This window comes from Schistocerca cancellata, chromosome 3, assembly GCF_023864275.1.
Source record: "Schistocerca cancellata isolate TAMUIC-IGC-003103 chromosome 3, iqSchCanc2.1, whole genome shotgun sequence".
In the NCBI taxonomy this organism is placed as follows: Eukaryota; Metazoa; Arthropoda; class Insecta; order Orthoptera; family Acrididae; genus Schistocerca; species Schistocerca cancellata.
The window spans coordinates 419,732,279-419,755,611 of NC_064628.1; the positions used below are offsets into that span (position 1 = coordinate 419,732,279).

The following is a 23,333-nucleotide window of genomic DNA, read 5'->3' on the forward strand; positions in this document are numbered from 1 at the left end:
TGAGACGAGACTGCAGCAATCCTAGCAGTCCAACTTCGACCCGCCTTCAGCAACTTACTGACGAGTGCCCAAAAGTGCCAAGAGGCGAATCGTGCTCACTTTCAGCATCTACTATAGTCAGGTTAGTAGGATAGTACTGGATCTCCATTCCTTTGCTCTGTTTTTTTGTTTCTTGGAACCCTGTCCTCCGGGCCACTTTTATTTGCCCCACCCTATACATTCAGTGTTTCTTCGCTGCGTCACGATCTCGTACTAAGTTATTGAATCTTAAAACCGCGACAACCTTAAGATTGGCCCACTTCTGCTAAGGCAATCCTATACCATCGTCTCTGCAATAAAATTATGTACACTTTATGTATGATTGCATAAGGAAACCCGATGAGGGTACTTTATTCCTACACGCTTATCTATCTACACCAGGCAAACTTACATTATTGCCTGGAAAAAGATAGGCAACCTTACTTTGGCGTTTTATTGTCATCTTTTACACTTGATTGCTGCTATTTTTTTGAGAAACTGCATGAGGGTTATCAACTAAAAAAAATTAAATAAACAATTTTTAATTAGAAATAGCTGTGCAGGGATTTGGGGCGGCAACCCTGGCACATTTTGTTTATTCATACAGTATAATGTATGAAGTATAAATTTTATTGGGAAACTCGATGTGGGAATGTCGATCTAAGTCGGGATCTTAGACTAGTAGATTTAGATTGCCTGTGTTGGCAGCCTGATGTCGACTTACTTCCAACGGCTAACTTAAGAGTCTTTACTCAGGACGTTGTGAGCTAACTATATGTATAGTCTGTGACTCTTGAGAACTTATGTGCGGTCAGCTCAAAAATCTCGTATTGTCCAGAGGACAATGTCCAACGACTGTCTGTCTCCACAAGAATTTGTCACCACGGTATATATGGTACCCTTACACCATACACTTTCTAAGCCCAGTTTCTTCTTCGTCAAAGAGAATGTTTGAGTACCTCACCTATGCAGAAGACCTGTAAGACATCATGAAGGCTTTTGGGTTTGCAGCCATGTGAATTCGCGGAAACGGCAGGACGTTTCCATGACTGTCACTCTAATTATCTTCTGACGAAGAGAGAAGACAGAGGATGATGAGGGTGACAGTCGTCGAAACGTCTCTCTGCTCAGACGAATCCATTCGGCTATTTTTTTATTGCTATTTCATCCCTCTTGCCCCATATGGGCGTGGAGTGGCCTGTCAGAGGCACCATCAACCGCCAATCAGTCAGAGGCAACAGTAAGTTGAAAGGTGAAATAATTAGAAAAATTTAGACATTTGTAAAAAGATTAATTTAGTAAAGGTTTTTTATGTAAAAGAAGCCCCCCATGAACCATGGACCTTGCCGTTGGTGGGGAGGCTTGCGTGCCTCAGCGATACAGATGGCCGTACCGTAGGTGCAACTGCAACGGAGGGGTATCTGTTGAGAGGTCATACAAACATGTGGTTCCTGAAAAGGGGCATCAGCCTTTTCAGTTGGTGAAGGGGCAACAGTCTGGATGATTGACTGATCTGGCCTTGTAATACTAACCAAAACGGCCTTGCTATGCTCGTACTCCGAACGGCTAAAAGCAAGGGGAAACTACAGCCGTAATTTTTCCCGAGAGCATGCAGCTTTACTGTATGGTTAAATGATGATGGCGTCCTCTTGGGTAAAATATTCAAGGGGTAAAATAGTCCCCCATTCGGATCTCCGGGCGGGGACTACTCAAGAGGACGTCGTTATCAGGAGAAAGAAAACGCGTTCTACGGATCGGAGCGTGGAACGTCAGATCTCTTAATCGGGCTGGTAGGTTAGAAAATTTAAAAAGGGAAATAGATAGATTAAAGTTAGATATAGTGGGAATTAGTGAAGTTCGGTGGCAGGAGGAACAAGACTTTTGATCAGGTAAATACAGGGTTATAAATACAAAATCAAATGGGGGTAATGCAGGAGTAGGTTTATTAATGAATAAAAAAATAGGAGTGCGGGTAAGCTACTACAAACAGCATAGTGAATGCATTATTGTGGCCAAGATAGACACGAAGCCCACGCCTACGACAGTAGTACAAGTCTATATGCCAACTAGCTCTGCAGATGATGAAGAAATTGAAGAAATGTATGATGAAATAAAAGAAATTATTCAGATAGTGAAGGGAGACGAAAATTTAATAGTCATGGGTGACTGGAATTCGAGAGCAGGAAAAGGGAGAGAAGGAAACATAGTAGGTGAATATGGATTGGGGGTAAGAAATGAAAGAGGAAGCCGTATGGTAGAATTTTGCACAGAGCATAACTTAATCATAGCTAACACTTGCTTCAAGAATCATAAAAGAAGGTTGTCCACATGGAAGAATCCTGGAAATACTAGAAGGTATCAGATAGATTATATAATGGTAAGACAGAGAGTTAGGAACCAGATATTAAATTGTAAGACATTTACAGGGGCAGATGTGGACTCTGACCACAATCTATTGGTTATGAACTGCAGATTAAAACTGAAGAAACTGCAAAAAGGCGGTAATTTAAGGAGATCCGACCTGGATTAATTCAAGAACCAGAGGTTGTAGTGAGTTTCAGGGAGAGAATAAGGGAACAATTGTCACGAATGGGGGAAAGAAATACAGTAGAAGAAGAATGGGTAGCTCTAAGGGATGAAGTAGTGAAGGCAGCAGAGGATCAAGTAGGTAAAAAGACGAGGGCTAGTAGAAATCCTTGGGTAACAAAAGGAATACTGAATTTAATTGATGAAAGGAGAAAATATAAAAATGCAGTAAATGAAGGAGGCAAAAAGGAAAACAAACGTCTCAAAATGAGATCGACAAGAAGTGCAAGGGTTGGCTAGAGGACAAATGTAGTGATGTAGAGGCTTATCTCATGAGGAGTAAGATAGATACTGCCTGCAGGAAAATTAAGAGACCTTTGGAGAAAAGAGAACCACTTGCATGAATATCAAGAGCTCAGATGGAAACCCAGTTCTAAGCAAAGAAGGGAAAGCAGAAAGGTGGAAGGAGTATATAGAGGGTCTATACAGGGGCGATGTTCTTGAGGACAGTATTATGGAAACAGAAGAGGAGTTAGATGAAGATGAAATGGGAGATAAGATACTGCGTGAAGAGTCTGACAGAGCACTGAAAGACCTGGGTCGAAACAAGGTCCCGGGAGTGGACAACATTCCATTAGAACTACTGACGGCCTTATGAGAGCCAGTCCTGACAAAACTCTACCATCTAGTGACAAAGATGTATGAGACAGGCGAAAAGCCCTCAGACTTCAAGAAGAATATAATAATTCCAATACCAAAGAAAGCAGATGTTGACAGATGTGAAAATTATAGAAGTATCTGTTTAATAAGTCACGACTGCAAAATACTAACGCGAATTCTTTACAGACGAATGGAAAAACTGGTAGAAGCCGACCTCGGGGAAGATCAGTTTGGATTCCGTAGAAATATTGGAACACGTGAAGCAATACTGACTCTACGACTTATCTTAGAAGAAAGATTAAGGAAAGGCATACCTAAATTTCTAGCATTTGTAAACTTATAGAAAGCTTTTGACAATGTTGACCTGAATACTCTCTTTCAAATTCTGAAGGTGGGAGGGGTAAAATACAGGGAGGGAAGGGCTATTTACAATTTGTGCGGAAACCAGATGGCAGTTATAAGAGTCGAGGGGCATGAAAGGGAAGCAGTGGTTGGGAAGGGTGTGAGACAGGGTTGTAGCCTCTCCCCGATGTTATTCAATCTGTATATTGAACAAGCAGTAAAGGAAACAAAAGAAAAATTCGGAGTAGGTATTAAAATCCATGGAGAAGAAATAAAAACTTTAAGGTTCGCCGATGACATTGTAATTCTGTCAGAGGCAGCAAAGGACTTGTAAAAGCAGTTGAAGGGAATGGACAGTGTCTTGAAAGGAGGATATAAGATGAACATCAAAAAAACAAAACGAGGATAATGGAATGTAGTCGAATTAAGTCGGGTGATGCTGAGGGAATTAGATTAGGAAATGAGACACTTAAAGTAGTAAAGGAGTTTTGCTGTTTGGGGAGGAAAATAACTGATGATGGTCGAAGTAGTGAGGATATAAAATGTAGACTGTCAATGGCAAGGAAAGCGTTTCTGAAGAAGAGAAATTTGTTAACATAGAGTATAGATTTAAGTGTCAGGAAGTCGTTTCTGAAAGTATTTGTATGGAGTGTGGCCATGTATGGAAGTGAAACATGGACGATAACTAGTTTGGACAAGAAGAGAATAGAAGCTTTCGAAATGTGGTGCTACAGAAGAATGCTGAAGAGTAAATGGGTAGATCACATAACTAATGAGGAGGTATTGAATAGAATTGGGGAGGAGTTTATGGCACAACTCGACAAGAAGAAGGGACCGGTTGGTAGGACATGTTCTGAGGCATCAAGGCATCACAAATTTAGCGTTGGAGGGCAGCGTGTAGGGTAAAAATCATAGAGGGAGACCAACAGATGAATACACTAAGCAGATTCAGAAGGATGTAGGTTGCAGTAAGTACTGGGAGATGAAGAAGCTTGCACAGGATAGAGTAGCATGGAGAGCTGCCTCAAACCAGTCTCAGGACTAAAGAGCACAACAACAACATGTGAAAGAAACGAGTTCCTTCGCTTAAAGAAATTAAAATAGGAAGAAGTAAAATGTAAAAGTAAAAGCAAAAAACAAGTTTCAAACATGTAGTAGAAATGGTATCCTTAAAAAAAAGGGTAGCACAGCACTTTCAGTAAAGTTGAAGGACCTCCACTGTGAAAAATGTCTGTTTTTGCAGGGAAAAAACGTTAGGTGTTTAGTAGGGTAGTAGACGGTGGGTATAAGTGCATAGAGCTGATGAGTAGTATCTATGGAGAGGATGTTGGAGTGGTGTTTGGGAAGACAGGAAGGGAGTAGTAGTTTGGGGTGTGGGTAGGACCATAATATGAAAGAGAAAAGTGGTGGGGAGAGATGGTGATGGACGAGGAAAAGGGATAGGGAAAAATGGGGAGGAAAGGAGAAACAGTGGAGCCATGATGAGGTGGGGTAGGTGTGAAGGAGCTGCAGTTGATGGAATGAATAAGTATCAGGTGGTATTTCATTGTCTAGGAGAGGGAGACAGGACCTGCATGAAAACTAGAGAGTTGTACAGGATGTTTCGAAGTCTTTGCATCAAACAACTAGGCGTGATAGGAAACATGGGGAACAACTTTCATCAGAGAGGGTATCGTCAGTAGTGTCCCAGGGAAGTGTGATAGGACCACTGTTGTTTTCTGTATACATAACTGATTTAGCTGACAGGATGGGCAGCAATCTGCAATTGTTGCAGATTGGTGCCGTGGTGTGCGGTAAGGTGTCGAAGTCGAGTGACTGTAGTAAGATACAAGAAGACTTAGACAAAATTTCCAGTTGGTGTGATGAATGGCAGCTAGCCCTAAATGTGGAAAAATGTAAGTTAACACGGATGAATAGGAAGATCAAATCTGTAATGTTCGGGTACAGTTTTACTAGTGTCCTGCTTGACACAGTCCAGTCCTTTAAATATCTAGGCGTAACGTTGCAAAGCGATATGAGATGGAACGAGAATGGAGAAACTGTGGTAAGAAAGGCGAATCGTCTACTTCGGTTTATTGGGAGAATTCACTTGTAAAGGAGACCGCATATAGGACGCTGATGCGACCTATTCTTGAGTGCTGGTCGAGTGCTTGTGATCTGTACCAGGTCGAATTGAAGTAAGACATCTTCAGCTCGAAGTCGGGTTCAATGTAGCTCTCCACGCTAGTCTTGAAAGGGTTCTAACAACACGGAAGTGTTATTGAGATGCTTCGGGAACTCACATGGGAATCCGTGAAGGGAAGGAAACATTCTTTTCGAAAAACCTATTGAGAAAACTTAGAGAATCGACATTTGAAGCTAAATGCCGAACTATTCTACTGCCGCCAACATACAAGGAGCGTAAGGACCACGAAGATAAGACACGACAAATTGGGGCTCATACAGAGCCATACAGACAGTCGTTTTTTTTCTCGCTGTGTTTGCGAGTGGAACAGGAAAGGCAATGTCAAGTAGTGATACAGGGTACCCTCTGCCACACACCGTACGGTGGCTTGCGGAGTATCTATGTAGATGTAGATGTAAATGTAGAACTTTTGTTAGAGACAAAATGTTCACTGAGGCTTCTGGCGGCAGTAGTTGTCCTTTTGCATCGGTTATGCCCCTGAGAGGCTGCAGGGGATAGGCACCTGGCTGCGTGCTTATGAAATGCGCGTTGCGTATAATGCAGACATCGGCTCCACGAAAGATGCTGGGCTGAGAGAAATTAAAGTTATTCATTAGATTTTGAAACATCTTTCTTCACGTAGAGATACTCATTCTTAAAAATTTCTTGTTGAAAAAAATGGTTCAAATGGCTCTGAGCACTATGGGACTCAACTGCTGAGGTCATTAGTCCCCTAGAACTTAGAACTAGTTAAACCTAACTAACCTAAGGACATCACAAACATCCATGCCCGAGGCAGGATTCGAACCTGCGACCGTAGCGGTCTTGCGGTTCCAGACTGCAGCGCCTTTAACCGCACGGCCACTTCGGCCGGCTCTTGTTGAAAATCTCTTCATCAGTTTTCTGGAGTAAGTGGTATGCAGCACACCTGCTTAGTAGACCTGACTCACAGGACCGGCGAACAGTAAAGGATGCCTTGCGTCTCCGGAAAGTGTCAGGAATATTTTGTCTCTAACAAACGGTATTCCTCATGGCGTGATCTGTCAGCTCTAGACATTTGATGGAAAGACTTTGAAATACCCCGTATATTAGTTGAACTCGTGGAGAAAAACAACGAAATAATATCCGTAATAGATGTTCCTCTAATGTGAAGGTTTTACTTGCTCTTGGTGGCACCTGTGGCTCGTCCGTGTGACAGAGAGGTGGTGGACAGGTGCCGACAGGCTGGAAGTACTTCGGGAACCTGATGGACGCGGGCCTGGTGTGCCTGTGCGGCGAGGAGAGCTTCGGCACGGGCTCGGACCACATCCGCGAGAAGGACGCGCTCTGGGCGGTGCTGGCGTGGCTCTCCGTGGTGGCCGACCTGCGCCTGCACGTCCACCAGATACTCGCCGACCACTGGAAGCACTTCGGCCGCCACTACTTCCAGAGGTGCGCTCGCCTGCAAGCGCCGAGGAATCCCTTCACACTGTTTTGTTGCTGCCGTATTCAGTCCGAAGACGGTTTCGATGTAGCTCTCCAAGCGTGTCTTGAAAGGCGTCAATCAATCCGCCTCTCGTTTTATTTTGTGGTTTTGCTTTATCAAGTTTGGGAAAGTGTCGTTTTCTCTGACTGCGTTTGCTCATATGTTACATGTTCACACTGTTCGTGCCAGGGAGGTAGATCACGCAGGGAAACTAAATTTAATGTAAGTGATAACTAATTGAAACCCTCAGCTGCCGACAATTGTTGTTGATATACCTCGATGGGAACAGGTGAAAACGTGTGCCCCGACCGGGACTCGAACCCGGGATCTCCTGCTTACATGCCAGACGCTCTATCCATCTGAGCCAGCGAGGACGCAGATGAATAGCGCGACTGCAGGGACTCATCCCTTGCACGCTTCCCGTGAGACCCACATTCCCAACTGTCCACAATCTACATACGTAATGCACCTAATAGATATTTGCCCATCCACTGATTACTTATGCACACTAACGTGACGATTCCCGTAAGAGTTCAGGCAACCTGCGCCCATTCGCACAGACGAAGGTCAATGGCTGGATAGTCTTTAACTGTATATGAAGATAGTAACTGCTCTCGAAAGAACAGATACCATTGATGACCGTGCAGCTTCTCTAGAATAAATGATAATTAATTGATGCCCTCAGCTGCCGACAGGTTCGAGTCCCGGCCAGGGCACACATTTTCAGCTGTCCCCATCGAGGTATATCAACAACACCTGTTGGCAGCTGAGAGTTTCAATTAATTATGATTTATTCTAGAGAAGCTGCAGGGTCATCAATGGCACCTGTTCTTTCGAGAGCAGTTACTATCTTAATATGTAAATTTAATGTGTTTATTCTCATCTTAATTACAATTGATAGCACAATATGTACCTATAACCACCAGGCACAAACAATGATTATCACTAATTTTAATGAACGTGGGTGTAATTACAAACGTATGAAACTAGGCAAATTCAGGCGAGAGTTCTTGGTTTAGCTTTGCAGTAGCAACCTGGTAAGCCAGTTAATCTCCGAAGCCAGCTTCGGTGGCGACTGTCTACCACGACACTGTGTCATCAGACTCGACTGTGCGTCCCTAGATGTGAACCCAGTCGATTGGGCCTTCAGAATCCAAGAGTAGGTATGCCGTCTTCAAAATTTCAGCAGCTCAATGCAGTTTAAAATTTTATAAAACCTTTTCCAACTCGTAGCGAGGTTTGTACAGCAACTAGTAATATACGACGAAGAAACAATCAGTCTTGGTTGCAGGGTTGTAATTATTATTTATTTATCAATGGTGTATATGGCTTGATTCGGTCATATTCAGGTAGGCTGATATTAGATTGTGTTAGGCAAACAGTATACTAAGCATACAAAACATCCCGGCAAATAATTGCCCTCGTCAATTATTTGGAAACATTGGGCGGTATCCTTGGCGAGACACGCGCTGTAGTCCAACGAATGTCGGATCAGGCCTACATGGATCTGTCACCACGCCTGATCCTTTATTCGTTGGACTACGGTGCATGTCTCACCAAGGATGAGGGCAGTTATCTGTTCGGACATTTTATGTGCTCGGTATCTCATGTGCCTGACACCATCTGCTACCAGCCAGTCTGAAGATGTCTGAAACAGGCGAAACGCGTCATAGGTAAATAAGCAATAATTACAGCCCTGCAACCAAGACTGTTTGTTTATTTATGGAAAATTTTAGGCTGAAAGAACAAGGTGTTGCTTCTCCCGCCTTCTGATTGCATGAGACACCTGCTCTTACTGGCAAACTAATCTTGTTAATTGGTCAGTGCGCCCTCACCTGTACACAGAGGCGAGGCAGTTTACATTTTTGCACAGGGAAATTACTGGGGAACGGAAGAGTCGAGTCGCGGAGCTTGAGTCGCTATTCAGTGGTCAAGTGAGTACGACATTTGTTTCTGTACACTTGTAAACAGTGGTTTTTGAGTGGGAGTTCAGTTCTGAGCTAGGATTCATAAGGATTAAACTTCATTGTTGGGAGCAGTGCGGTATTCTCGCAAGTGATCGTTCCAGTATCATCATCGTCATCATCATGAACCTGAACAGTTTCCAGCCCAAGGGTGTGTCTATTCGGAGCATAAGACTCGCCGTCTAGTCTTGTTTTCCCACCATCTTACTGTATTCACTCTGGTCCAGTCTTCACCTCTTTTTTCAGCACACTCTTCCACACCTCTCTGCTATCTGTCCTTTGGTCTTCCTTTTGTTCGTTTCCTTCGCATCTCCATTTCGTGTATCTTCTTGGGAATCCTCTTGTTTTCCACTTTCCATAATGCCCATATCATCTTAGCCTTGATGTTTCTATCCTTCTCTGCAGGGGTTCCGCTTTCACTATTTTCCTTGCCGTTTCATTCCTCATCCACTCTCTTCTTCTTGTTTCTCCTGTCCTACTTCTGAGGAACTTCATCTCACATGCCTGCAATCTGCTTACATCTCTTTTCTTCATTACCCATGTTACAGATGCAAAGGTCCATATGCAGCAACGTTTTACGTAATTCAAATGGAACTGAACTCGGTACTTAATTGCTCACGATTCACTTCAAGTACTGTGTGCTCAATTAACTTTCATGGTTCTACTCGCTGTGAGTCACGAGCCACCTTTTACAGTTCATTTATTATTGGGAAGTGGTGACTTTCGTTTACTCGGTGAGTTTGAATCTTTGTGTGCGACCAGTCGGGTGCTCATCTAGCGTTCCCTTAGTCCACAAATCATTGGTGACTAGTAATGATTGGTGCGTTTTTCTCGTTTGCTCGCATGGAACCATAGGATTAGTATTTTAATGTGTGTTCCACGTAAATGTAATTTCAGGAGTACACTACATCTTTAAATAATTGCTCATTGTGCAATTCTGTAGTTCGTTAAACTTCGTCGCAACGTGCGTACAGGCATGCCTTTCCTCCTCCTGTAATCCATAACCTCATATACTCTGTGACAGAAAATTACTTGAAGTGTTTAGTTAAGAGCAAACCCTGATCGGTCGTTCTGGACTTCACTAATTAAATTTCCGTTGCACATCGTTCTTCTTAGGACAGAGGATATGACTAATAACCAATATTCGTGAAACTTCAGACGATTCGGCACTCAGGGCCAAGTAGATTTTTTGGAACACAACCTACGACCAGCTCAGAGACAGAAGTGATGACACTTTCTGCAGGGCCTGGCCATCATTTTGCAGGACAGTGCTCAAGCACGTACAGTGCAAGCTGTAACTGATTTGTTTGACTGAGGGGGCTGCTAAGTGCTATACCACCTACTGCACTCCCCTGACTTAAGCCCTCGTGAGTTCAACTCTATTTCTAAACTGAAGGAAACACTTCAAGCGTTCGCCTCAGAACTGTTACAAATTCGTCGGGCAATAGACCGCGTCGCTCGAACTGTCAACACAACTGGCACTTCTAAGAGTATCCTACGACTTCCACATTGCTGGCAACGGGTTATACACAGTACTGGTGGCTACTTTGAAGGTCAATAAGACTTTGAAACACGTATCTATTTTGTTCGAGCTGTAAATGAATAGTTGCCACTATTAAAGTTCCATCCCTCGTAGATTTAAGTAGTAGGAAGTCTTTCCTGAATTTCCTGAATATATTCCTCTGGAGTGTAACCATGTATGGAAGTGAAACACGGACGATAAACAGTTTGGAAAGAAAGAGAATAGAACCTTTTGAAGTGTGGTGCTACAGAAGAATGCTGAAGATTAGATGGGTAGATCACATATATAATGAGAAGGGACTTAACAGAATTGGGGAGACAAGAAATTTGCTGGCGTAGCTTGACTAAAAAAAAGGGATCAGTTGATAGGACACATTCTGAGACAACAGGGGATCACCACTTTAGTACTGGAAGGAAGCATGGATTGTAAAAATCATAGAGGGAGACCAAGAGATGAATATGCTAAGCAGATTCAGGAGGATGTATGTTGCAGTAGTTATTTGTTGATGAAGAGTCTTGCACAGAATAGAGTAGCATGGAGAGCTGCATCAAACTAGTCTGCGGACTGAAGACCCAGCAACCACCTCCCCATTACATATCTGATCTACCATAATCTGATCCTTAGTGCACCACTGCAGCACCACATTTCAAAAGCTTCTTTTCTCGTCTTGTCGGAATTGTTTATCGACCACGTTTCACTTCCGTATAAGGTTACAGTCCGGACAAACGACTTCAAAGAAGACTTCCTAACAACTAAATGTATATTTAACGTCAACAAATTTCTGTCTTCCCGAAACGTTTCTCTTTGTATTGCTTGTCTGCATTAATATCTTCACTTCTTCTGCATCTCCTGTTATTTTGCGCCCTAACAAAACTCGTCTACTTTTAGTGTCACATTTCGTAATCTAATCCCTTCAACGTCCCCTGATTTAACTCGGCTGCATTCATTTAGGGACTCAAGACCATAACAGCAACCACCTCCCCGTTACATATCCGATCTACCATAATCTGATCCTTAGTGCACCACTGCAGCACCACATTTCAAAAGCTTCTTTTCTCGTCTTGTCGGAATTGTTTATCGACCACGTTTCACTTCCGTATAAGGTTACAGTCCGGACAAACGACTTCAAAGAAGACTTCCTAACAACTAAATGTATATTTAACGTCAACAAATTTCTGTCTTCCCGAAACGTTTCTCTTTGTATTGCTTGTCTGCATTAATATCTTCACTTCTTCTGCCATCTCCTGTTATTTTGCGCCCTAACAAAACTCGTCTACATTTCGTAATCTAATCCCTTCAACGTCCCCTGATTTAACTCGGCTGCATTCATTTAGTCTTATTTTATTTTTGTAGATCACTTATAACTTCTTTTCAAGACACTGTCCATTCCTCAACAGCTCTTCCAAGTCCTTTGCCCTGTCTGATAAAATTACCATGTCCTCATCAAATCACAAAGTTATTATTTCTTCTCCTGAAGATTAAATCCCTTCCCTAATTTCTCATTGTTTTTCTTAATAGATTGCTCAGTCTAAAGACTGAATACAATTGTGGATAGGCAACATACTTGTCACACTCTTTTCGTAACTACCGCTTTACTTTCGTGTCCTTTGACTCGTATGACTGCAGTCTGATTTCTGTACAAGTTGTAGATAACTTTTCGATTAGATTAAATTAGATTCAGTTTTCGTTCCTTAGACCTAAAAAATTAGATGATTCTCGTGGTTGTGGAACATGTCATAAGGTATAACATAAAAAACATAAAGCATTTGAAAACAATACTTACCATCCTCATCATTTGTCAGGAGATTGTCAAAATAGACGAATACGTTGCAGTAAGCTGGAAATGCTAATATTTACAGAATTAATACACTTTCAGAATGAAAAAACAGTTGTGCACTTTTAATAAATTTATCATACACAAAATACCTAATCTTGGCTGTTATGACCAAGTGCTGTCGAAACTGAAATCCAACAGACATTTTTGCTTAAGCTGGCCTAACAGTCACTGTTAAGATATTCGTCTACAGAGTAGAAGGAGTTGCCTATCAAAAAGTCTTTCAAACTATGTTCATACCATGCTTTATCTGAAACCAAGTTTTTAATGGTTCTGGCAATTTATTGAAAATGTGTGTTCCTGAATATTGGACCGTTTTTGGACCAAGGTAAGTGATTTTAGGTCTTTATGTGGATTGTTCTTATTCCTAGTACTGATACTATGTATTGAGCTATTGGTTGGAAATAGAGATATATTACTTGCAGCAAATTTCATTAAGGAATAAATATACTGAGGAGCAGTGGTTAGAATTTGAAGTTCCTTGAACAGGTTTCTACATGACGTTCTTGAATTTACACCACAAATGATTCTTATTACACACTTTTTTTCTGTTTGATGAGTTACCCCAGAATATGATCCCGTATGATATAATAGAATGAAAGTAAGTTGTGGCACAGACAAGACTCGGCCAAAAATATGCAAGTTTTTATATTTACATCTCCTACATCTTACATCATTCTAAGTGCAAATACAGACTTGTTTAGGCGCCTAAGCAATTCTGTGGTATGCTCTTCCCAACTGTGTTTCACCCCTGCTACCCTAAAACTTTCAAAGAGTATTCCAATTAACACTATCAAAGGCTTCTCTAAATCTACAAATGCTGTAAACGTAGGTTTCCATTTCCTGAGTGTATCTTCTAACAAGGGGACCGCACCTACTCGTCATCACCAATTTCGTCCAGCATTGTGGCATAGACAAGACTTGGCCAGAAACGAAAGTGACGGAAGTTGGAGCTCCAGATGGTCAAGCATTTAAGGAAAGTAGAATTTTTGCGCAGGTCGGGCGAGGCATGGACCATTTATGTTCGCGTAGTTTCCATGCAGGGGTTGGCACTGCGTAGAGAATACAGAACGGTAATCCGAGGGTAGTGGGGTCGAGTCCCTCTGCGGAAACGTTTTTCAATTTTTATCTTACTTATGCTGCAAATAAACCGAAATAATGTTCAGTATTTTGTATTTATTAATGTTTTCGTCAAAACATGAAAAGAAAAGTCTAAGGAAAAATTTGGAGTTGCAAATAAAACTAAAGGGCGAGATTATAAGCCGTACACGAGAACTTAGTACATAAAATTAGATATCTGTATTATTTTACAGTAGTTGTTTTTCATTTGCTGAGGTAATATTCGTCGTATGGATAGTAACTTTCTCGACATATTTCACACTTTATAACTGCTGAATTTTTACAATTACATGGTTGTTTTAAAGTTTCTGTAGAAAAACAAATTTGGTGTACGTTCATAAAAGCTTCCCTCTCATTGCGTTGTTCGACAGCAAACCACGCGTCACGCATCATTTCGCCAAATTTTGGCGACGTTAGCTGGAATGCATTTTGATCCAGTCTTCTCGGGGCGCTATTTCTTTTTCTTTCTCGATGAGATAAGAGCGGTTTCTAAACTTTTTTGTTCAAATTATTTACCTGAGGATAAAAACATACATCTCAGGGTTGCACTGGAGGAGTGCTTTTGAAGAAAATCACTTTAGACTGCACGATGGCAATCCATCTTGGTCTTGAAAAAATCTGGTCCTTTAATTGTAGATTTGTTCATCTTCCTCGCGAGTAAATTAGGAGGAAGTCGGGATTCATCACATCACTCACAAATTATTTGTGTAAGTCTGTTTTCAGTCCTCCAGACTAGATTTTGACAAGTATTGACGACATTCCTATATTTTGATGCATACTCATCCACCGTTATTTCATCCCTCGGTAAAAAAGAACTAGTGCTCTCTTGTAGTCATACGTAGACTGTTGGCATGAATTTTCCAGGAAGGGTTAAAGCATATTGAGCCGCATAAGAGTGAATTTCTGTGTTCACATTTCGGATTATTTGCACTGTAAGTTACGTAAAAGTTACAAATAAAAAAAGTTTCTGGAAGGGGAATCAACCCCACAACGCCCGGATAACCGTTCTGTACTCTTTCCGCAGCGCCTACCGCTGCTTGGAAACTACGCTAACATACAGAGTGACAATTATTGAACTATTTGAGAAAAAACGTAAGTTAGTTACAAACTACGGCGTGCACACACTTTATTCAGCGTGTAAATGTCATTACAGATATCTCGATTTACGTTACGATATGTTCGATATGCCTGCCATCATTGACAGACGAATAGCGAAATTCTGCATGACCCGCTGAAGTGTCGGAACACCGATGCTGTGGATGACCTCCTGAATGGCTGTTTTCAGCTCAGCAGTGGTTTTTGGTTATTGCTGTACATCTCGTCTTTAATATAGCCCCACAAAAAGGAGTCGCATGTTTTGAGATCTGGAGAGTATGGCGGCCAATCGAGGCCCATGTCAGTGGCCTCTGGGTAGCCCAGAGCCAGAATGCGGTCCCAAAGAGCTCTTCTACTTCGATGGGGTCGAGCTGGCTTGGTTCAAATGGCTCTGAGCACTATGCGACTTAACTTCCGAGGTCATCAGTCGCCTAGAACTTAGAACTAATTAAACCTAACTAACCTAAGGACATCACACACATCCATGCTCGAGGCAGGATTCGAACCTGCGACCGTAGCGGTCACGCGGTTCCAGACTGAAGCGCCTTTAACCGCACGGCCACACCGGCCGGCAGGGGTCGAGCTCCGTTGTGCATGAACCACATATTGTCGAAATCAGAATCACTTTGGATAATGGGGATGAAATCATCTACCAAAACCTTCACGTACCGATCGGTAGTTACTGTACCATCGCGGAATATCGCACCGATTATTCCGTGATTGTACATCGCACACCACACTGTCACCCGTTGAGGGTGAAGAGACTTTTCGATCGCGGAATGCGGATTCTCTGTCCCCCAAGTTCGCCAATTTTGCTTATTGACGAACACATCCAAATGAAAGTGGGCTTCGTCGTTAAACCAAACCGTACTAATTCCCATCATGCACCGCGGCCAACCGTGTAGTTTGAACGTCTTAGCGCAAACCGTTCAGAAGATATGACGATTTTAATTCTTACAGTTCAATAATTGTAACCCTGTTACAGGTCGCACCAGACATACGCTAAAACTTTTTTGTTTGTTTTTGTTTTCTAAACGCTTGGTCATCTGGTGCTCCCACTTCTGCCATTTTCATTTCTGGCCAAGCCCTGCGTGTAAGTTACCATAAACCTGGACGATATTGGTAATGATGAGTAGACGCGGTGCCATTGAAAGAAAATTATTGCCTCAACTCCTTGTAATAAAATTACATGTTGCACATTGACCAACTATCAGTTTAAGCTACGGTTGTAACACATTGACACGAATTATTTGCAGAAGAATAGAAAAACTGGTTGAAGCCGAGCTGGTGGAAGGTCAGTTTGGCTTACAGAGAAATGTGGGGTCACGCGAGGCAATACTGACTCTACGATTTGCCGCTGGAGATAGATTGAAAACATGCAAACACATTCATAGTATCTGTCAATTTAAAACTTTTGACAATAAGGAATAAAATACAGGGAGCAAAAATTTATCTCCAATTTTTATAGGAAACAGACTGTAGGCCGAAGAGCGAAGTATGTACTGTACATTAAAGGTAGGTGATAGTTCAGTGAGAGAGATGGGTTGGCTAAGGAAATTAGGTTAGGAAATGAAACAATAAAAATAGTAGATTAACTGACTATGGGGGGAATCAAAGAGAATATAAAATGCAGATTGATAACAACAAGAAAAATGTTTCTGGAAAGAAGATTATTTTAATATATAATATGAATTTAAATGTTTGACCGTCTTGTCTGAAATGTCCGGATTGTAGCATTATATATATGTGAAACGTGAACAATAAACATTATCGACAGGAAGAGAACTTTTGAAACATGGTGCTTCAGAAAGATATTATAGGTTATTTGGGTAAAGCAGATACCTAACGAAAAGATACTTATTTGAATCAGGGAGAAAAAAATGGGACAACTTGACTAAAAGAAAGTATTGGCTGAAAGAACACATCCAGAGACATCAAGGAACAGTTAATTTGGTAATCAAGGGAAGTGTATGCAAAGGCTTAACTATAGCAAGCAGAAGATATACAGATATGAAGAGACTTCCTCAGGTTTAACTTACTTGAACAACTGTACCAAAATATTTTCGGACTGAACACTATAGCAGCAACAACAACTGCATTACATTTTCGCAGAAAGTATCCTTCACTCTGCAGTGGAGTTCGCGCAGTTTTGGAACGTCCTGGCACGTTAAAACTGTGCTGCGGACGGGACGCGAACCCAAAACCTTGTCTTTTGGCGGCAATGCGAGGGAGGTACTAGTGGCAGGAAAGCTGCCAGGCTGAGTCGTGAGTCGTGGCGGGTAGCTCAGTTGGTAAGAGTACCTGCAACTGAAAGCAAGGTTGCACGTTTGAATTCCAGTATCCATACAGTTTTAATCTGCCAGGAACGTTGAATAGATTTTCAGTTTCCATTTTCTTTCACTTAACTAAATGTAAGTTTTGTTCTCTACGCTACACAGTAATTTGAGACAACGGCTAGAAAAGATCGTAGGACCATATTGTGAAGTGTTTTAAGGGGAAAATGACCGAGCGTCTCCAACTTCTAGAATAAAAATTATATCGAAGATAAACGAAATAATGGTTGAAAATCAATATTTAAAGGGGCACGAAGTCTTAAATGGCCAATGAACTTGAGACAAGTGTTTGTAAATTACACTTCCTGAAATAAGAAAAGTAAAGCTCCCGGAAGAGGAGGATGAGACGAAGAGAAATTTTGCGGCTTGGGAGGGAATGTGACGTTTCAGTGATTACAACATCGAGCCAGATTTACAAAGAAATTGTTAATACGAGTTTACTTATGAGTATGACCTTGCACCTCCTCTGGGCTGGATGTTCCGCATAAAATTATTGTATACTCTCTTGATACAACCTGGTCGGCGATGTTGTAAAAGGAACTTGATTTCCTGGACACTGGCTCTGGAATAGATTTGACGTCCGGACTTGTCCCACACATGTTCTATCGGGGACAGACCTGGGGACTTTGCTGACTACAGGTGTATCTCGGTGCCATGCAGACGGTTAACCGAGACACCTATTATGTGTGGATGAGCATTGCCTTGTTGAAAAATGGCATCACGATACTATCACATGGTAGGTAACAATTGAGGACCCAGGATGTACGTGACGTACCGTTGTGTCGTACGAGATTCTTCAATCACTACCAACCACGACCTGAAGTCATATCCAATCACTTTCCACATCAAAACACCAGGAGTAACATGGCCGTGCCTCTCCAATACATTGGAAGGATGAGACTTCTCCTCAGTTCACCACCGTAATCGCTGATGATGGGTGTCAAGGGTATTTCAGAATCGCGATTCACCGGTGAACACAATGCGGCGACATTCATCGGCAAAAAATGGTTAAAATGACTCTGGTCACTAGGTGACTTAAGATCTGAGCTCATCAGTCCCCTAGACTAAGAACTACTTAAACCTGACTAACGTAAGCACATCACACACATCCATGCCCGAGGCAGGATTCGAACCTACGACCGTAGCAGCAGCGCGGTTCAGGACTGAAGCGCTTAGAACCGCTCGGTCACAACGGCCGGCCGTTCATCAGCATACCACGCTTCTCGGACACGGCACCACTCCAAAATCGGCCTTTTATGTTGTGGTGTTAACGGCAGCCTACGCATGAGACGGTAACTCCCCAGTCCAGCTGCTGCTAGCTTCCGACCATTGGTGCAGGATGTCAGAGAAACTTGCAGGAAATCCATTACTTGTTTCCAGCTGGTAGATGCTTAAGTGGAGGGGTTATGGTGTGCTAGGTCCGCAATAAGGCGGTCATCCCTTATGGTGATCAGACGTGTTCGACCAGAATCTTGACGACGAGTATACCTGCCTTCATTTTCCCAAGCAGTCCAAAATCAGACCACTATCACATTTGAATACCCTCAGATCTGGGTATTGCATGGTTCAGTTAGCTGGCTAAATGGAGACTCACAATGTGGCCCCTTCAAAACTCTGTCAGGTGCTGATAACGCCGTCTCACGTCTCCATGGCCACCGCAGTCACCACGCAATATCTGGCTCTGTTCATGCTCAATATATTTCCTACCAAGTCTGGTAACAACACTAACTAGGAGCAGCACTATTGTACTCTGGCAGCCGTTCCACCTGGCACAGAGAATTACAGCTCCAATCACTTATATACACGCCGACTCTGGCAGCCGTTCCACTTGGCACAGAGAATTACAGCTCCAATCACTTATATACACGCCGATGGTGTGTACGTGTACTAAGTGACATTGATATCCGATACTGTCTTCGTTGTTGTTGTGGTCTTCAGTCCTGAGACTGGTTTGATGCAGCTCTCCATGCTACTCTATCCTGTGCAAGCTTCTTCATCTCCCAGTACCTACTGCAACCTACATCCTTCTGAATCTGCTTAGTGTATTCGTCTCTTGGTCTCCCCCTACGATTATTACCCTCCACGCTGCCCTCCAATACTAAATTGGTGATCCCTTGATGCCTCAGAACATGACCTACCAACCGATACCTTCTTCTGGTCAAGTTGTGCCACAAACTTCTCCCCAATCCTATTCAATACTTCCTCATTAGTTATGTGATCTACCCATCTAATCTTCAGCATTCTTCTGTAGAACCACATTTCGAAAGCTTCTATTCTCTTCTTGTCCAAACTATTTACCGTCCATGTTTCACATCCATACATGGCTACACTCCATACAAATACTTTCAGAAATGACTTCCTGACACTTAAATCTATACTCGATGTTAACAAATTTCTCTTCTTCAGAAACGCTTTCCTTGCCATTGCCAGTCTACATTTTATATCCTCTCTACTTCGACCATCATCAGTTATTTTGCTCCCCAAATAGCAAAACTCCTTTACTACTTTAAGTGTCTCATTTCCTAATCTACTACCCTCAACATCACCCGACTTAATTCGACTACATTCCATTATCCTCGTTTTGCTTTTGTTGATGTTCATCTTATATCCTCCCTTCAAGACACCATCCATTCCGTTCAACTGCTCTTCCAAGTCCTTTGCTGTCTCTGACAGAATTACAATGTCATCGGCGAACCATAAAGTTTTTATTTCTTCTCCATGGATTTTAATACCTACTCCGAATTTTTCTTTTGTTTCCTTCACTGCTTGCTCAATATACAGATTGAATAACATCGGGGAGAGGCTACAACCCTGTCTCACACCCTTCCCAACCACTGCTTCCCTTTCATGCCCCTCGACTCTTATAACTGCCATCTGGTTTCTGCACAAATTGTAAATAGCCCTTCCCTCCCTGTATTTTACCCCTGCCACCTTCAGAATTTGAAAGAGAGTATTCCAGTCAACATTGTCAAAAGCTTTCTCTAAGTTTACAAATGCTAGAAATTTAGGTTTGCCTTTCCTTAATCTTTCTTCTAAGATAAGTCGTAGAGTCAGTATTGCCTCACGTGTTCCAATATTTCTACGGAATCCAAACTGATCTTCCCCGAGGTCGGCTTCTACCAGTTTTTCCATTCGTCTGTAAAGAATTCGCGTTAGTATTTTGCAGTCGTGACTTATTAAACTGATACTTCTATAATTTTCACCTCTGTCAACATCTGCTTTCTTGGAATTGGAATTATTATATTCTTCTTGAAGTCTGAGGGCTTTTCGCCTGTCTCATACATCTTTGTCACTAGATGGTAGAGTTTTGTGAGGACTGGCTCTCATAAGACCGTCAGTAGTTCTAATGGAATGTTGTCCACTCCCGGGACCTTGTTTCGACCCAGGTCTTTCAGTGCTCTGTCAAACTCTTCACGCAGTATCGTATCTCCCATTTCATCTTCATCTACATCCTCTTCCATTTCCATAATATTGTCCTCAAGTACATCGCCCTTGTATAGGCCCTCTATATACTCCTTCCACCTTTCTGCTTTCCCTTCTTTGCTTATAACTGGGTTTCCATCTGAGCTCTTGATGTTCATACAAGTGGTTCTCTTATCTCCAAAGGTCTCTTTAATTTTCCTGTAGGCAGTATCTATCTTACCCCTAGTGAGATAAGCCTCTACATCCTTACATTTGTCCTCTAGCCATCCCTGCTTAGCCATTTTGCACTTCCTGTCGATCTCATTTTTGAGACGTTTGTATTTCTTTTTGCCTGCTTCATTTACTGCATTTTTATATTTTCTCCTTTCATCAATTAAATTCAATATTTCTTCTTTTACCCAAGGATTTCTACTAGCCCTCGTCATTTTACCTACTTGATCCTCTGCTGCCTTCACTACTTCATCCCTCAAAGCTACCCATTCTTCTTCTACTGTATTTCTTTCCCCCATTCCTGTCAATTGTTCCCTTATGCTCTCCCTTAAACTCTGTACAACCTCTGGTTCTTTCAGTTTATCCAGGTCCCATCTCCTTAAATTCCCACTTTTTGCAGTTTCTTCAGTTTTAATCTACAGTTCATAACCCATAGATTGTGGTCAGAGTCCACATCTGCCCCTGGAAATGTCTTACAATTTAAAACCTGGTTCCTAAATCTGTGTCTTACCATTATATAATCTATCTGATACCTTTTAGTATCTCTTAAGCATGTCTTCTGCATGCTTAATTATTTTGTCAGGCTGCGATACAAACGAGTGGATGCCACTTCGAGATTGTTGAAACTACTTGGATAAATAATACCAATCGTCTTGATGTCTCCACGACGGAGTTAAGACCTATGTAAGCCTGCAGGGTTTCGAGGCCGTTGTCATTGAAGTTAAAATCTTCTGGGTTATTAGGCTGCGTCATGTTTCTTCTAAAATGATCGACGTATCGACCCCTCTGCTGGGATCTTCCTCAGGATCTTCTGGTGTCCACTACTGATAGAACAGCAGTAGTGGACACCAGAAGATCCTGACGAAGATCCCAGCAGAGGGGTCGAAACGTCGATCATATTAGAAGAAACATGACGTGGCATAATAACCTAGAAGATTTTAACTTCAGAGTTACAAACTGTTCGTATTTCGTGACCTGTTGTCGAAAATGGAGCGTTACTCATCATAGGAACTTGCAGGGATGAATTTTATGGTGAGGCGTGATGTACTGGCCGGATGCCGAACGAATATGTAGAGAAACGTTTCCAAAACAGAGTGATTGCAACGAGAAGGAATTCATTGCCGTGGGCACAAACTTATGAGAAACTGAGTCGTTCCAGCGGTAAGGAGCTGGACGAGGTTCTCGACAAATAACTGTTCACACAGTCGAATTAAAGAAGATGAGTTGAATCGTGTGGGGCAAGATTCAACAAGCGTGCGTCAACATCTATGTGAAATGCCCACATCGTATAATTTACTATTGGAATAGCAGTTACGCTCTTACCATAAGCAAAGCGTGTAAGGGACGTCGGAAATGTTTTTGAAGCCAGAGTTCACTTCTGTCAATGTATTACGTACCGCAGTACTGCAGGGTAGAGATTCGCACAGTTTGTTTTGCTCGTGGATGGAACCTTGTTCAGCCATGGTGTTGTTTTCAACTCCGTATTAGCAGTGTGTGGAGCATTGAAAATCCATAGGCCACGCTCAAATCACCAGCAACGTTTCTCTATACACTTAGAAATATAGAAGATAAGTTACCTGGGCACTGTTTACTGCCATCCCGTTTGAAAGGTGAACAACGGCAGAAGACTGTGCTTCTTATTCTCCACAAGAGGCTATGGTTTCATGCCGACGGTGCATCATCCCACTTGAGAATGACTGCCAGTGCCTCAACAACAAGTGTACCCAACGGTAGATTGGAAGGAGAGGTTCTTTCCTAAGGCTACGACAATCGCCGGTTCTCGCTCATACAGATTTTTTTTTGCTATGGCCTTAGTTGAAATCGTTAGTGTGTGCTGCCTCAGCAGAAACTGAAGATGACGTGATTGGTAGGTCGTAGCTGGCTAAATCGTTGTTCAACAGAGTACAGAAATATTTTAGAGAGTGTGTCCGGACCGTTGTTATGCATACACTGACACTGATGGTCTAAACTTTGGACAGTTGCTATGATCTTTAAATGCGCTATAAACGGTATATTCTTACGTTATTAAAAATCTAGATGTTAGTTTCCAACATTAGTTACTTATAGTATTCATTTTATGGGTTTCTACAATTTTTGTAGTTTTGACCCTAAGGTTTGGGACAAAATGGTTCAAATGGCTCTGAGCACTATGGGACTTAACATCTGTGGTCATCAGTCCCCTAGAACTTAGAACTACTTAAACCTAACTAACCTAAGGACATCACACACATCCATGCCCGAGGCAGGATTCGAACCTGCGACCGTAGCAATAGCAAGGCGCTCCGCCTTAACCGCGAGACCACCGCGGCCGGCAAGGTTTGGGACACTATGTGTATACCTCCTCCACATGGAAATGTTAACATACAAGGAGTATCCACAAGTTATCTTCCGATAACAATGAAAAGAACACAAAATGTAGTTAAACAAAACACTTTATTATAACGAAACGCACAAGCTTTGCAAACGTAAAATGGGATCTACATCTACATCCATACTCCGCAAGCCACCTGACGGTGTGTGGCGGAGGGTACCTTCAGTACCTCTATCGGTTCTCCCCTCTATTCCAGTCTCGTATTCTTCGTGGAAAGAAGGATTGTCGGTATGCCTCTGTGTGGGCTCTAATCTCTCTGATTTTATACTCATGGTCTCTTCGCGAGA

The 23,333-nt window shown here is 42.3% G+C and overlaps 1 protein-coding gene across 1 annotated transcript in view; it reads left to right on the forward strand.

Moving 5' to 3' along the window:
• Positions 1–23,333, forward strand: part of LOC126176349 (phosphoglucomutase-like) — a 166,079-nt gene that overhangs the window by 115,485 nt on the left and 27,261 nt on the right. The window contains exon 5 of the mRNA XM_049923502.1: positions 6,909–7,141. Coding sequence (XP_049779459.1) covers positions 6,909–7,141 — 233 coding nt within the window. The remainder of the gene's footprint in view (positions 1–6,908; positions 7,142–23,333) is intronic.